This window comes from Arvicanthis niloticus, chromosome 5 (genome assembly GCF_011762505.2).
Source record: "Arvicanthis niloticus isolate mArvNil1 chromosome 5, mArvNil1.pat.X, whole genome shotgun sequence".
Lineage (NCBI taxonomy): Eukaryota > Metazoa > Chordata > Mammalia > Rodentia > Muridae > Arvicanthis > Arvicanthis niloticus.
In genome coordinates this window covers 41,187,250-41,201,851 of record NC_047662.1, presented here as the reverse complement: position 1 = coordinate 41,201,851, position 14,602 = coordinate 41,187,250, and the positions used below count along the sequence as shown (strand labels likewise).

At 37.9% G+C, this 14,602-nt stretch overlaps 1 protein-coding gene and 1 non-coding gene across 3 annotated transcripts in view; both read left to right on the top strand.

Annotated features, from left to right (window-relative positions):
* The window catches only part of Eps15 (epidermal growth factor receptor pathway substrate 15), a 102,376-nt gene that overhangs the window by 15,997 nt on the left and 71,777 nt on the right, over positions 1–14,602 (top strand). For both annotated transcript variants that reach the window (XM_034502174.2, XM_034502172.2), the window contains exons 2-5: positions 1,240–1,281; positions 7,903–7,992; positions 8,818–8,865; positions 12,901–12,996. In XM_034502174.2, the coding sequence (XP_034358065.1) occupies positions 1,240–1,281; positions 7,903–7,992; positions 8,818–8,865; positions 12,901–12,996 (276 nt within the window). The remainder of the gene's footprint in view (positions 1–1,239; positions 1,282–7,902; positions 7,993–8,817; positions 8,866–12,900; positions 12,997–14,602) is intronic.
* LOC117709700 (small nucleolar RNA SNORA48) lies at positions 14,258–14,397 on the top strand. Its single transcript, XR_004606944.1, has one exon. It is a non-coding gene; the product is annotated as a small nucleolar RNA SNORA48 (small nucleolar RNA).

Below are 14,602 nucleotides of genomic sequence, written 5' to 3'. Positions count from 1 at the left end.
TCTCACTCACCCGTTAGTAAATACTGTCAGATCTTTCTTAAATAGTACCCTCCTTTTTTGACTTCATGGACATTCAGATTGTTAACTGAGTCATTTAAAATTATATCCTAAGTTACTGTCTATGTTCTTCCTATCTTTACAAACACACACACACACATACATGCACACGCACGCACGCGCGCACACACACACACAGTTACTCTTGACTTTGTTTTCCTTTGTGTATCCTCATTTCTTTAACTTATACGGTGTTTGCTGTGGCAAATGAATGGTGCTCTGTATTGTCTTCTACAAAATGTTATACTGTTATCCCTTGTTCATAACTTTTTTTTTCTTTGCATATGTATGTGTGTTTGAGACAGGGTCTTGCTGTATAGGTCAGACTGGCCTCCACTAGGTACATAGTACATAGGTACTGACCACCATGTCCATGCTTCTTCCTGTTCTGTTACAGATGCAGTTGAGCTTTGTTAAATGCATACATATATACATGTTATTTCTAAGTAGATTCACCCTCCTTTCTTCCTTCCATAAGTAAGTTCCTGCTTTCCTGTCACCCTTGGGCTTTCTTAGATGCCCTTCTTTGCCCTGAACATTCTTCTGTATTCCTGTTCAGGCAAACCTGGGCTTTTGAGCATTGATACTTTCAGGCTGCCTTGCAGATGAGCTGTTATGTTCATCAGCTGAACAAGGAACCCTTTGAACTGGGGTGTGAGATGGGTGGCACTGCCTGCAAATAAGCAATTCAAGTCTGATGACATCAGATCATCATCAGCACACCAGTTTGTGTACCACAGGTTGTTTGTTGTTGTAAAATTGTAGTGACAATTTTACACCATTTTATATGCTAGACAAGTGCTTTCCTTCTGTACTGCATCCCTTACCTTCTATTGATTACTTTATCGAAATAGATTTTGAATTGATTTTTAAGTACCATGGGTACTTGGGTAGAGGATGGGCATTTTGAAGAGCGCTTTAAACTGACTTCTGTTATATATTGAGTTTCTGGGTAGAATTATGATTGAATGAAACCCTTAGACTATTTTTCCTGGTTCTTTGTAACCTTTGACTGTTTACTCATTCTCCTCCTTGTTCCCAAAGAACAAACCCCTTTCTCCCAAAAACCCAACCTTTCTGAAATGATCTTTTTGTCTTTGTTTCTCAAATATCTTTTGAATGAATGACAAATACATCAAAAGAAATTGAATAAAATATAATTGTTATTTATTTCTATTTTAGTTGTCAAGTGGGAATCCTGTATATGAAAAATACTATAGACAGGTAAGATTTTATTATTTGTATTTTGAATTGAACATAAAATATGCTATCAGTTGTTGATTATATGCATGTAGATAAGCAGTCACTAGATATGTTTGATGTGTTATGCTTTCAACTTTTGGGGCTTTAGCCTCTAGCTTTGGGTATTTGATACTGTTTTTGTTTTGTGAGGATCCTGCTAGGTGGTCTCTGCTGGCCTTTTAGTACATAATCCAGAAGTGGAAACTTAAGAGTTCTTTGGGAAGTCAGTTTTGTTGGATGGTATTTTGCTGGGACAAACATGTAAAGGAGTGTTTTCCTGAAGTGGACACAGGTGAAAGACTAAGGCAGACTTGTGAAGGAACATTTCACTGAAGCAGACACAGGAGAAAGAATGTTTTGCTAAAGCAAGCATGTGAAAGGACATGTGATGAAAGATTCTTTGCTAACAACATGCATGTATTGTTCTGCCTTACATTGTGTAGTTGAGCTACATTTGTTGGGACTCTGAGGACTCGGGCTGATTGAATGCCCATGCTTAGGGAGGGCGTGATGTTTGAAGGACTATATGGAGTGACTGAGAGAAGCTTGGTTTGCTGGTACAGCTAGCTGCGCAATACTTGTGGATTTCGAATCTTCCCTGATCTGAGAGAGGCACAGCCAAGAACTTTTCCTAGTATTCCTGCTGATCCTTCCTGCTGACTTGAGCTGAGGCTGAGGCCTGGCTGTCTCTGCTAGATAATGTCACCACTGTTGCTAACCAGACTCTACGGAACTGGACTGCTGGTGTATCAGTGAGGAGGTGTTTGCAAGTGGATTGAGCTCCTGCTGCCTGCTACCTGCTACCTGTGAACTGAAATGTTGATTTCCAGACAACAGAGATGGGAGTTGCTCCAAAGAACCTTTTTAAACAGGTCTACTTCCCCACTCCCTATCCTTTCTTTTCCACTACCTCTAGTGAGTGGTGGGCAATAAAAGAGGTTAAAGCATTAAGAACTACCCTTAAAAATAGGATTTGAAAAAATTAAAGTTACACAATCCTATCTCAATCTCCTGAGTGGTGAGATTACGGGTATATACCAGACACCAGCAATTAGCTGTCTGAAAAACTGAAAGAGAATTTAGTGACCTTAAATATTAGTGTTAAAAAAATCTATAGAATATTAGATACATTCATTCAGATAAAAATATCCAAATTAATGTGTAAGCCAAGTAGAAATAACTCTCATATGTTTGTTGTTTTGTTGGTTGGTTCTTGCTCCATAGTCTAGGTCTGGTGCATAGTCTGTCTTGTCACAATCTTCCTGCATCAGCCTCTAGTGCTGAGATTATAGGTGTGTGTGTGCCATTATATCCGTCTTATTTAAATAAGTTTTATAGAGTGAAAGCATGGCTGTCACACACATTGAGCATGGGCCGTGGTTTAGTTCTTTGGTAGATTACATGTTCAGCATATACAAAAACCGTAGGTTTAATTCCCAGTACTGCAGAACAAACCAACCAAACAAAACTTGTATCAAGGTTTTTGTTAATTAATTACTCAGGGAAACATTCAAATATAAAATTAAAAACCCAAAAACAAGATATGATAATATTTGTTAATCCTAGCACTAAATGGAGGAAGCAAGAGGTTCAAGAGTTCAAGATAATCCTGGGTTACATAATGAATTTGAGGCCAGTGAGAGCTATGTGATATCCAACCTTGAAAAGCACTAAAAGTGAAAATGAAAATATGCGTTGTAGTGATTCATATTCAACAGAAAATTTATTTGCATGTGTATGGACAAGAATCATTTGCAGCAGAGTTCTGTGATTTCTCATTCCACAGTGTAAAGCCTTACTAAAACACTAGCCAGGAGCACACACATATTCTAGTCAGATGTTCTGATGTTCTAGGTCTCTCCTTCTCCCCTTTTCCTCTCCCCAGTACTTTTGAGACAATTTTATGCACCCTAGGCTGGCCTTGAACTCATTAAGTAGCAGAGTATGACCTTGAACTTTCTGCCTTTGCCTTCCAAGTGCTGTGATTACAAGTGTGTGCCCCAGTGCCCAGCTTTATTTGCTCATTTCTATGTAATCATTTCACAGAAAACTTGCATAATTATAGAAAAGACTGGTTTCGTTTGGCTTGAGCTACCTCATTTTAGCAGATACTAATTAGCCAATACAGAGATCCCTTTGGTTTTGACTTGTAAGTCTAGGACTATATCATGCTTAGCAGCTTCTAAGTCTAATTCTTAAAAATATGTAGAGTCTGATGTATTTTTAATTTTAAGCACATACACCTACACACTTCTTAAGAGTGAGATTCTTGTTGCTCAGGAGGATCTTGGACATGAGGGCTCAAGTCATTCTCCTGCCTCATCCTCATGAGTAGCTGGGAATACAGGTATATGCCATCATGCTCAATTTGACTTTATGATTTTTTTTTTAATCTTTTTGAGATGAAATTTCAGACTGGACTCTCAAACCACTGGCATTTGAGGATACTTCTGATCCTCCTGCCTTTACTTCTCAAGTGCTGAGGTTATTTTTGGGGGCAGCAATGCCCACAACATGCCAGTGTTGGAGATAATTTTTACACAGATTTCCCTTAAACTTTAGATCCCCCATCCTGGGCCTCCCCAGTGCTGGGATTACAGGGGAGGATGGGCTGGGGACAAGGTGTCATTGTAACCCAAGCTGACCTCAAATTTGCTGTAGCAGAGGCTGTCCTAAATTGCTGAGCCCCCCACCCCTCTCTCTTTCTCTCTCTGTGCGTGCATGCAAGCACACATATGAAGGTTAAAGAAGTGTCTTTACTCAGGTGTCCTTCACCTTTTGAGACAAGATCTCTCATTGTGTCTTTGGTCAAATATGCTAAGCCAGCTGACCATTGAACTGGGATCCTGGGATCCACCTGTTTCAGAATCTCATTTCACCATTGCTAGAATTGTAGGTCACCACTATATGCAGCCTTTTACTTGAGTTCTGGGATCTAAACTCATGCTTTATAGCTTTCAGAGCATCCATATTCAGGTTCTAAGGCAGACAGAGCCATCTCTTTCCCGCTACCCATGCCCAATCTTTCTAGGAGAAATTCACAGATACTGACTCCACATTGAGTCACTCTTCTTTACAGATAGCTTATCTTATCAGAATAAAAGAGAATTGTTCTTAATTATGGCCTTGTATTTATACTTGATTCTTTTAATTATGTTCCTTTTAAAAGCCAAAGAAATTGTTGACTCTTTGTGATTGATTATATCGTCATAAAAAGTTGTCTTTCAGTAAGAATTATTGTTTAGATACAATGATGCATCAAAGAAATCAGGTCCTATTGGACAGTGTTTCTCTTCAGTTTACTAAAGTGGATTCTACTAATTAAGTAATGAGATAGCTTAAGAAGAAAAAAGTACTATTTTCTAAAGATTTATTTATTTGTTTTATGTATATGAATGAGTACATCATTGCTCTCTTCAGACACATCTGAATCAGGCATCAGATTCCATTACAGATGGCTGTGAGCCACCATGTGGTTGCTGGGAATTGAACTCAGGAACTCTGGAAGAGCAGTCGGTGCTCTTAACCACTGAGCTCTCTCCAGCTCAAAAAATGTACTTTTTTTCTACACATTTTTTATATGAGGGTATACCTTACTGATAGACTGCTAGTTTACTATGCACAAAGCTTTGGTTTCTGTCCGAAGCACTGGAGGTGAAGTGGGGGTGGGTCTAGGGGTTGGGGAATGACGGCCTTAAGGTTTCCCTAGGCAGGTATAGTAGTATACACTGTGATCCCAGAACTTGGGAGGTAGAGACAGGATCAGGGTCATCTTCAGTTACATTGGAGTTTGATGCAGGCTGAGACAGGAAAATCATGAGTTTAAGGCTAGGCTAGGTTACATAATGAGACTCTTGTCTGTATAAAAAGAGACTTGGGCATTATGGGGGCACCTGTGATCCCAGCCCTTGGGAAGTGAAGATGGGTGAGAGGGTGTTAGGAGTTTAAGGTCAGCCTGGGCTACATGAGGCCTTGGCTTTTGAAGCAAAAAAAAAAAAAAAAAAAAAAAGAAAAAGAAAAACGAAGATGAAAAAAGAGTAGGGGAAAGGACTTACGATGACTGCCTAGGTGAAGGTACTTGCTGTTCAAGCCTGACCTGAGCTTGATCCTTAGGATTCATGGTGGACAAAAGAAAGGACTCTCAAAAGTTGTCCTCTGACCTCTACATGCCATGCCCCTGCCCCATTACATACACAGAGAAATCATTTTTTAAAATTATTTTTAAAGATCCCTCCCCCCCCAACCCTCAAAACAACAGAAAAAGAAGAGAAGCGAAAAGGGGAAATGACGTGAGGCAGGAGGATCACGTGAGCTGGCTAGTTCAGAGTTAGCTTAGGCAGCATAGCAAAACTTACTTTAAAAAAAATAAAATCAAATAATTCTAATAGAAGGCTGTATGTATGTATTGTAGTAGAGCGTCTGCATATGGGAGACCTTGAGCTCAACCTCTAGTGTCTGAAAGGTAAAACAAAATCCCAATAACACCCCAAACAATAAGCACCATTAAATTGTAAACAGTTTGTTCAGTCCTGTGTGATTAGTTTTGGCTTATCTTGTGTCAGGAGTTTTTGCTTTGGTATAGTAGATCAGCTTCCAAACTAAAAAGAGGCCAGAGGCCTAGTTCAGTTTACTAGTATAGTCAAAAATTCTGTAGGTGTCTTTTTCTTTCCTTTTAGAGATGAGGCCTTTTTTTTGTTGTTTTTGTTGTTGTTGTTTGTTTTTGTTTTTGTTTTTTTGACAGGATTTTTTTCTGTGTAGCTCTGGCTGGCTGTTCTGGAAATAAATCTGTAGATCAGGCTGGCCTCAAATTCAGAGATCTGTCTGCCTCTGCTCTGCCTCTGGAGCGCTGGGATTAAAGGGATGCACAACCACCACACCTGGCTATTGAGACATGATTTTTATGCTGCCCAGACTAGCCTTGAAGTTTACTGTGTAATGGAGTTGTGTCTTGAATTTCCAATTCTCTTGCCTCTTCTCAAGTGTTGGGATTAAAGGAATGTGCTGGGATTGGAGAGGTGGCTCAGGAGGTAACAACACCGGTTACTCTTTTCCAGAGGATCTGGGATCAATTTCTAGCACCCACATGGTAGCTCAAAACCATTTGTAACTCCAGCTCCAGGGAATCCAGTACCCTCTTCTGGCCTTTGTGGGTATTGAGCACATATGTGGTACACAGATGTATGTGCAGGCAAAACACCACACACATAAAATAGTTTTTAAAAAGGCATCTGCCATTGTGTCTGCTTTTTATTATTCCTTTTCTTTTACCCTACTGAGAATCAAACATAAGGCTTTATACATGCTAGGTAAGTACTCTTCCTCTAAGCTATATTCTCAGCCCAGAAGTCTATTCTTTTTAAGTATTGAAATTTAAATCCTTTGTGAAACTATGTAACTTTGTTGAGGACATAGTTTCTAGCTTGTAGTTTATAGCACAGAGCCTTTTGCAGGAACCAGGATTGTAGAAACTGCCTGTAGGTGAATGTAAATGAATGTTCTTAATTTGTTTCTATGACTCCAAGAATGGAAGATTATAAGATTCCATATTAGGATACAGTATACAAATACTTAATGAATTCAATCTATGCTTTTTTTTGAGTGTATTGATATGCTGAGTGTGAATGTTCATTTCCTACCATGGTCAGGAAGTGGGCAAAGAAAAGTAGTTCTGGAGAGTTCTAGAGACATGTTTCCTGATACTTTCTGCACTTCCTTCTTCCCCCCAAATTGAAGGATTAGGCAGTTCTTTTTTATATTTTATTTTTGATGAGTGCCTGATCTGGCCTGTTCTTTCCTTTGGAAGCCCCCCCCCCCCCCCCGCCCCCTTCCCTTCTTTGCTGGTACTGGGCTGTGTAGAATACTTCGTGTGTTTACAGAAAATTTAGTCTTTTAACTTAACTAAACTAGAAACACAACTACTTCATGGATATCCTAGTATAATATTTCCTTTCCCATGACTTTTTAAGATTTACTTTTTATATTTATAAATAGAAATTTAGAAAAATCATTACAAAAATGAGTTTTGGGGGGTTTTGTTGTTTTGTTTTCTTGTTTGTTTTGACTGTATTCTGTCTTAAAGGAAAGTCCCCATCAATGAAAATGATGTGTTTCTCTTAATGTACTAGATAAACTAAATATTCGAACATTGTCATGACTTACTGCTTGGTTTAGTGCGGATATTGCTTTGATTTTTCTTTTAATATTATAGTTTCTAAGTGTAGATATAAAAGCAGTTGATCTAAAACTATTTGAAGAGGCAGATAAGATAAACAGCTATTTCAGTTTGTCAGAAGACCTCAGGAAGTCTATTTTTCTTTTATTGGCATTTAAATAATAGCCCTAAAAATGAAGAGTTAGATCTAGGTGCTGTTCCGACTACTCATTTGCTTTTCCTGAGCTTGTTTTCTCACTTGGATAATAAGACAAGGATAGTCACATGTTTTACAGAATGACTCCTGTCATTCTTTTAAGGCTCTGCAGAGCCCTTGCCCTGATTAGCAGGAGGATTCTGGTTCCAGTTCTTAAGGTAGGGAGGGGAGACAGAGAAGTAGTGGTAATTTGATTTTGTGTCTTATTGTCTGCTTCCTGTTTCTATCTTTTCAGGTTGAAGCAGGAAATACTGGAAGGGTATTGGCTTTAGATGCTGCTGCATTCCTGAAAAAGTCAGGGCTTCCAGACTTGATTCTTGGAAAGGTAGTATATATTTATTATAACTAGATTATGTATGAATATGTAGAAGCATAATGAAACTGCAAGTAAATTCAGGAGGATACAGTCAAGAGAGATACAAGTTAGAACTGAGTCATAGAAGCAGTTAAAGTAATAGGATGGGGGTGTTATGGTATAATAATTTATCCGTTTGAAAATTAAAGTGATGTAGAACATTTAGAAATACCACTTTTGACTAGGAAGAAATGAGAAAGGAATTGTGCATTTCAGTATTGGGAAGAGACAGGGCAGAGTAAGAATCTTGTTGTCCACTGAAACAGTTGGACATATCTTTGCTCCTTTTTAAAGCTGCCCATGTTTAATGTACAAAGTAGAGTGAGGGATTGGAAAGAACAGAGGTAGAAAGCTGCTCTCTTGCCAAATTGTTATGCATGATATTGATATATAATAAATAAAAATCTTGAAAAATATTCAATATTAATAATTTCATGATTAACAGATAAAGTTTATTAACCCTCCATGAGGAAAAAAATTCATCTAAATAAGAATTAAAATTAGAGTAGTGTGTTTCAGTAGACAGCATTTGACTCAAAGTTAAGCCCTGGGCTAGTGAAAGGGCATCTGACTGGAAGTTGGAACTTGGGTTTAATTTTTCCCTCATTCCTTTAATGTTCTTAAGCCAGATCATCTAACCTAGGCCTTCATGTCTTTGAAGGAGTTACACTGAATAATTTTTAATGATTCTTAGATCTGTTTATATAGATCATAAAGTTATAAATTATAGGGACTTGATTAATTATTTTTGTTAATATATATAAAGATTGATTTTGTTTTCCTCCTAAATTTCAGATTTGGGATTTAGCTGACACAGATGGCAAAGGTGTTCTGAACAAACAAGTAAGATTGAGAGATTCATGTGAATTGGTTTTTTGGCTAATTTGAAAGAAAAAGTAGCATATTTTTTTTATTTTTAAGCTCAAAATTTGTTTTTCAAGACCATGTGTCCCATCATTAAAAATATATCTAATGACTGAACATTTAGCTGGTTGCTAAAGTTTGGTAACATTGTTTTTTGAAGCATATATCTATGTATATTATATATGTTATATATTATATAAAATGTTATATATTTATATATTAAATTAGATAGATATCTATTAATAGATATGTTATATATAGTATATAAATATGTATCTCTATATTAATATATCTAATCTATCCTATAGAGAGACTTTGGTTTTTTTGTATCTTATTAATTAATTAAATCTTGAATATATGAGATCATAAGTAAACATTGGTTTTATAAGTGTTACTATAGATCAGCCCTGACCTTTGAAGGGAGTCTTTGGAGGTAATCAGAAGACTTCTTATGTGTAAACCAAAATGTGGTTTACAAGATGGAACTACACTCTAGTCTATAAATGTGAAAGCCAAAGAGATTGAATACCATGTATATATACTTTATGTTTGGCATGTTGAAAGTTTACTATGTCCTGATACTCTTGCTTAGCACCTACTACATAAAGCTCATTTTCCCTATGAACATAGCTAAAACAGGGTCAAACCAGAAAAAGGATGAAACTAATAATTAGATAGAGTTAAAAATACCCAGCCTCATTTATATGAAAACTGTGTAATGTGTATGGGTGTTTTACCTGCACATATGTACATGTCCTTGCACCACATGCATGCCTGGTGCCTGCAGGGGATACAGCATTGGATCCCCTGGAACTGGAATTACATACAGTTGTAAGCTGCCCATGTGGGTGCCAGGAATTGAACCCATGTCCTCTGGAGGAGCAGCCAGTGCTCTCAATGGCAGAGTCATCTCTTTAGCCTCAAGGACACCCAGGATTTCAGGATTAGATTATAGTAGTTCTTATTGTATGTTCTGGGGAAAAGGGCCAGTTTAAGGCACTGAGGACATTGGCACTCAGGTATCGCCCACTCAGTCAGCAACTATTTGTTAAGAGCCATGCTTTATAAATGCAGAAGTGACAATGACAGATATAGCTCCTCCTAGGAGTTTATAATATAACTTCTTTACTAGTAGTCCTGGACATTGCATGAGTTTGAGTTGTCTTGTGTTACCCAGGTTGCTAGATATATGGGTCTGCCATTGAAATTTGAATTTACATTGAATTCATAATGTTTTGTTTTGGCATTTTGAAGAATGATGTGTGTTGAGTCACAGTTAATCAAACTTCCAGCCCACAATCATTTGGCTTCATTGTTTTTGGGTTTGTGATGAAGCAGAATGTCAAAGCAGAAAGGCATGGTGAATAAAAGCTTGCTCACCTCATTACTGCTGAGAAGGAAAGGAAGGAGAAAGGGCTGGGGTCCCAATGTCTTTGTCCAGGGCTCACCCTCAATGACCTACATAGACCCTCCCTCTTAAAGTTTTTCACCTACTGGTAACACCATCCAAGACTATGTCTTTAGCATATGAGCTTGGCAGGTATTAGGGGACATTTAAGATCCAAACTATAGCAAAGGTATACTTAAAAAATTAAGTGTGTGTTTAATGTGTATATGTGTGTACATGTTCATGTGTATGTCTGAGTACAGATCTACATAGGCCCTGGTGCACGTGGAGATCAGAGGACAACCTCTCCGGTGGTTAGTCTTAACTCTCAACCTTGATTGAGGCAGGATTTCTTTGTAGATTTCAGCTGCATATGCCAGGCTAGCTAGCCCATAAGCTTCTGCAGATTCCCTTCTCTACCTCTGACCTAGCCATAGCATGCTGGTATTACAAATATGTACTGGTGCATCCAGCTATTATGTGTGTTCTAGAGATCTGAACTTCAGTCCTCACTCTTGCATGGCAAGCACTTTATCCACTGAGCCATTTCCTCAGCCCAAAGGTAATACTGTTTGAATTATCCTATGAAAGAAAGAAAAGAAACCAGTATTGAGAATTTGTATTCTTGATGCTTTCTTCCTGCAGAATAGTTTTTGTTTCATTGCTCCTAATATATTGCAAAGTAGATATTATTAGGCCGGGCGGTGGTGGTGCACACCTTTGGTGGCGAACACCTTTAATCCCAGCACTTGGGAGGCAGAGGCAAGCGGATTTCTGAGTTCGAGGCCAGCCTGGTCTACAGAGTGAATTCCAGAATAGCCAGGACTACACAGAGAAACCCTGTCTCCAAAAAAAAAAAAGAAAAGAAAAAAAAAAGAAAAGAGAAAAAGAAAAAAATGCCGGGCGGTGGTGGCGCACGCCTTTAATCCAAGCACTTGGGAGGCAGAGGCAGGAGGATTTCTGAGTTCAAGGACAGCCAGGGCTACACAGAGAAACCCTGTCTCAAAAAAAAAAAAAAAAAAAAAAAAAAAAAAAAAAAAAAAGATATTATTAGACAGCCCTCCTTTTAGGGTTGAATTTTATTTAATTTGTTCAAGGCATTACAACTTTAGGTAGCAGAGCTAGAATTTAATGGAGAATTACTTCACTTCAGAACTCATCCATATTGTAGAAATGGATCTGATTCTTTAAGCATAGCTGAAGAAGCCCAGCATTGAAAGCTTAGTGGTGCAAACAAAAGATCAGCAGAAGAGACAAAGGAGAGAAAAGTGGGATGTAGGTGAGACAAACTCTGAAGCATCATTTTTGCCTGAGCTGCTAAGATTGTAAGGAGGAAGAAGGAGCTAGGAGGTTATTTATGACTTAGGCAGTAGTTGTGAAAGCTGAAGTCTGATTACACAGAATCTTCTTGGGTAAATGAGAAAAGGAGAGAGAATAAGACAGAGAAAGTGAGTCAGAAGGAGAGAACAAGACAGAGTGAGACAGACACACAGAAAGACACACACATACACACACACACACACACACACACACATACACACACACACACACAGAGGGTGGGCCAGGAGTATGTTTTTTACTAGAGATAAAACCAAGGGTCTGTCATGTATATGAGACAAGTACTCTACCGAGTTACATTCCCAGTACCAAGGAGAATCTCTTGAAAAAAAATTTTTTTTTTTTTGGAGACAGGGTTTCTCTGTATAGCCCTCACTGTCCTGGAACTCAGTCTGTAGACCAGGCTGGCCTTGAACTCAGAAATCCGCCTGCCTCTGCCCCCCAAGTGCTGGGATTAAAGGCATGTGCCATCATGCCCAGCTCTCTTGAAAAATTTAAATAGGCAAGTATTGAGTAAAACAGATAGCGTGCATGGTTAGAAAGTATTAGAAGTAGGTAAGAAGGGAATAGGTGACAGTAGGGGATGGCTACAAATAGTGAAACATTGAGTCAGCAACAGGCTTAGGATGTTGAAAAACTGGAAAAATACTACTGGGATAAAACACTCAGAATGACTGAAAACAAATTCAGCTTCTTTACATTTCTTTACTTGGTATGCTTGAGTTGAGACTTACAGTATAAGGACTTTTGATGAAGATTTATAAATGTTTTTAAGTCAAGCAGTTAAAACTATTTTAGATACTGCCCAGTTGTTTTCTGCAGTTCTTTTGGACTAGCAGTGATTGACTCCCGAACTCAATTTCAAAATTATATCTCCCATTCCAGAGTTGACTTTTGATAAGTTAGTTTATTATTTCATTTTAGGCTCCCCCACCCAAATGCTTCTCAGTTAATAGACAACATTTTTTAGTGAAATTGAATATTCTTTAAAGTATGAATATTCTATACAGTTTCTACTTTTCATGAGCCACAGTATATTTAAATATTTTTATCTGTTACTTTTTTTTACTAATCATAATAGATGATAGAAAAATTTTTGTATGTGTCTTTTTTTTCTCAATTTCAAAGCAAATGTTTTTCAAACAGATATACTGTTATATTTATTGCTACATAATACTGTGGAATAATTGTGAAATATTTTGTATTTTATATTTTCAAATAATAAAGTAGGCTTATAAGAAGGTAGATTGGGAGAAAAAGCTCCTAACATTTATGCTTTTCTTTGTCAGGAATTCTTTGTTGCTTTACGGCTTGTGGCATGTGCCCAGAATGGACTGGAAGTTTCACTGAGTAGCCTAAATCTGGCTGTTCCTCCACCAAGATTTGTAAGAAATTATTTTCTATGTAAAATTTATTTAATTATAAAGATCAGGGATGGGGAGATGGTTCATTGGATAGAGTGCTTGTCTCTGTAAACGTGAGGGCTGGCATTCAGATCACTTGAACCTGTTGTTAGAGATATTTTTAAAACTGCGCCGGTCAAGCTGACTATCTAAGCTGCAGCGGCTCTGCCTAGCTCAGTTGCCATGTTCTGTGGCCAGAGGCCACGTGTGCGCCACAGCTAGAAACAGCCAGCCAGAGACACCAGCCCTGCCACCCATGAGACACCAGCATGGGAGATGGCTCTTCCAATCTTCCACCCTGTCTCTGCAAGGCTGGGCAGTGCCCAGACCATCTCGCCATCCATGCAGGCCCATTAAGAAAATGAGACTAATGCTTAAATATTAATCAAAGGCTATATGTTTGGTAATGCTCAATAACAATATGCCCATACAAAGAGTTGTTTCCCAATTAGCTAACCTAAATAAAAGTTGTTAGCCACGACTGCTCTCCATACCTGCGTGGCTCTCCATGGCTCCTACATCTCTGCTCTCCCTAGCTCCTCCTCTTCCTTTTCCTCTTCTTCTCCTTACTCCTCTCACCCTAGCTCCTCCTACACAAACCCACATAAAAGCTGGATAGGCATAGTGAGACTGGATTCCCCAAGATATTCTGGTTAGCTAAAGAAGTGGGATCAGTGAGCTCTGAGTCACATGGGAGGCCCTGCCCAAGAAATAAAGTGGAAAGTGAATAAAGACAACACCTGATGTCAATTTCTGGCCTCCACACAGAAACATACATGAATACATACTATATTCATAAAAAATTATACCACATGATTTAAAATAAAAAGTAACATTCTAATTTTGTCTACTTTAATTCCTACCACTTAGCTACCTGGTTTTATTTCTTAGTAATTACTGCTGTTACTAGTTTCCTGTATGTCTTTCAGAGTTTTATGTCCTTACGAAAACATAAATACACATTTCTTAATTTTCTAATGGTAGCATTTTATGTTTTTGATTCTATACCCTTTAAAACAAACATTTGAAAGAGATACTTGTAAGTTAACATAAATTTTATTTAGTATCTTAATAGTATTTGTTTATATTTACTATGATTTATATAAATTCCAGCTAATAGACATAAAGATAATTTTTTAAGGAAAGGTGCTACAATGAATAGTAATTTTGTTTTTATAATTTCCATATGCAGAAATATAAAAATGAACTCTCAAGAGTGATTGTCTTAAAAGTTTTTCCATGTAACCCCTGGCAGTAGACAAAAAGACACTTATTTGTTGGTGTTCTTATATCAGTCAGGGGCAGAGCAGATGGCATCCTTTGTTCATTTTAGCTTGATGCCTGGCTTGGTGGCCAAAGCTGTTTCATGCCTGGGGCACTTAAGAAAGTGGTTTTGCATATAGGATCTCACTTTTACCAGCAATTGGTCAGCATGTCAATTTCCTTGTGCTTTTGCTTGCATACTGTTATTAGACTTACAGGTCCTTGTCAGCTTGGTGGCAAATGTTATGTAAATATAAAGAGATTTGTCTTTTTAGCTTATGGGTGAGAGTGATTAATTTCTCTCTCTCTCTCTCTCTCTCTCTCT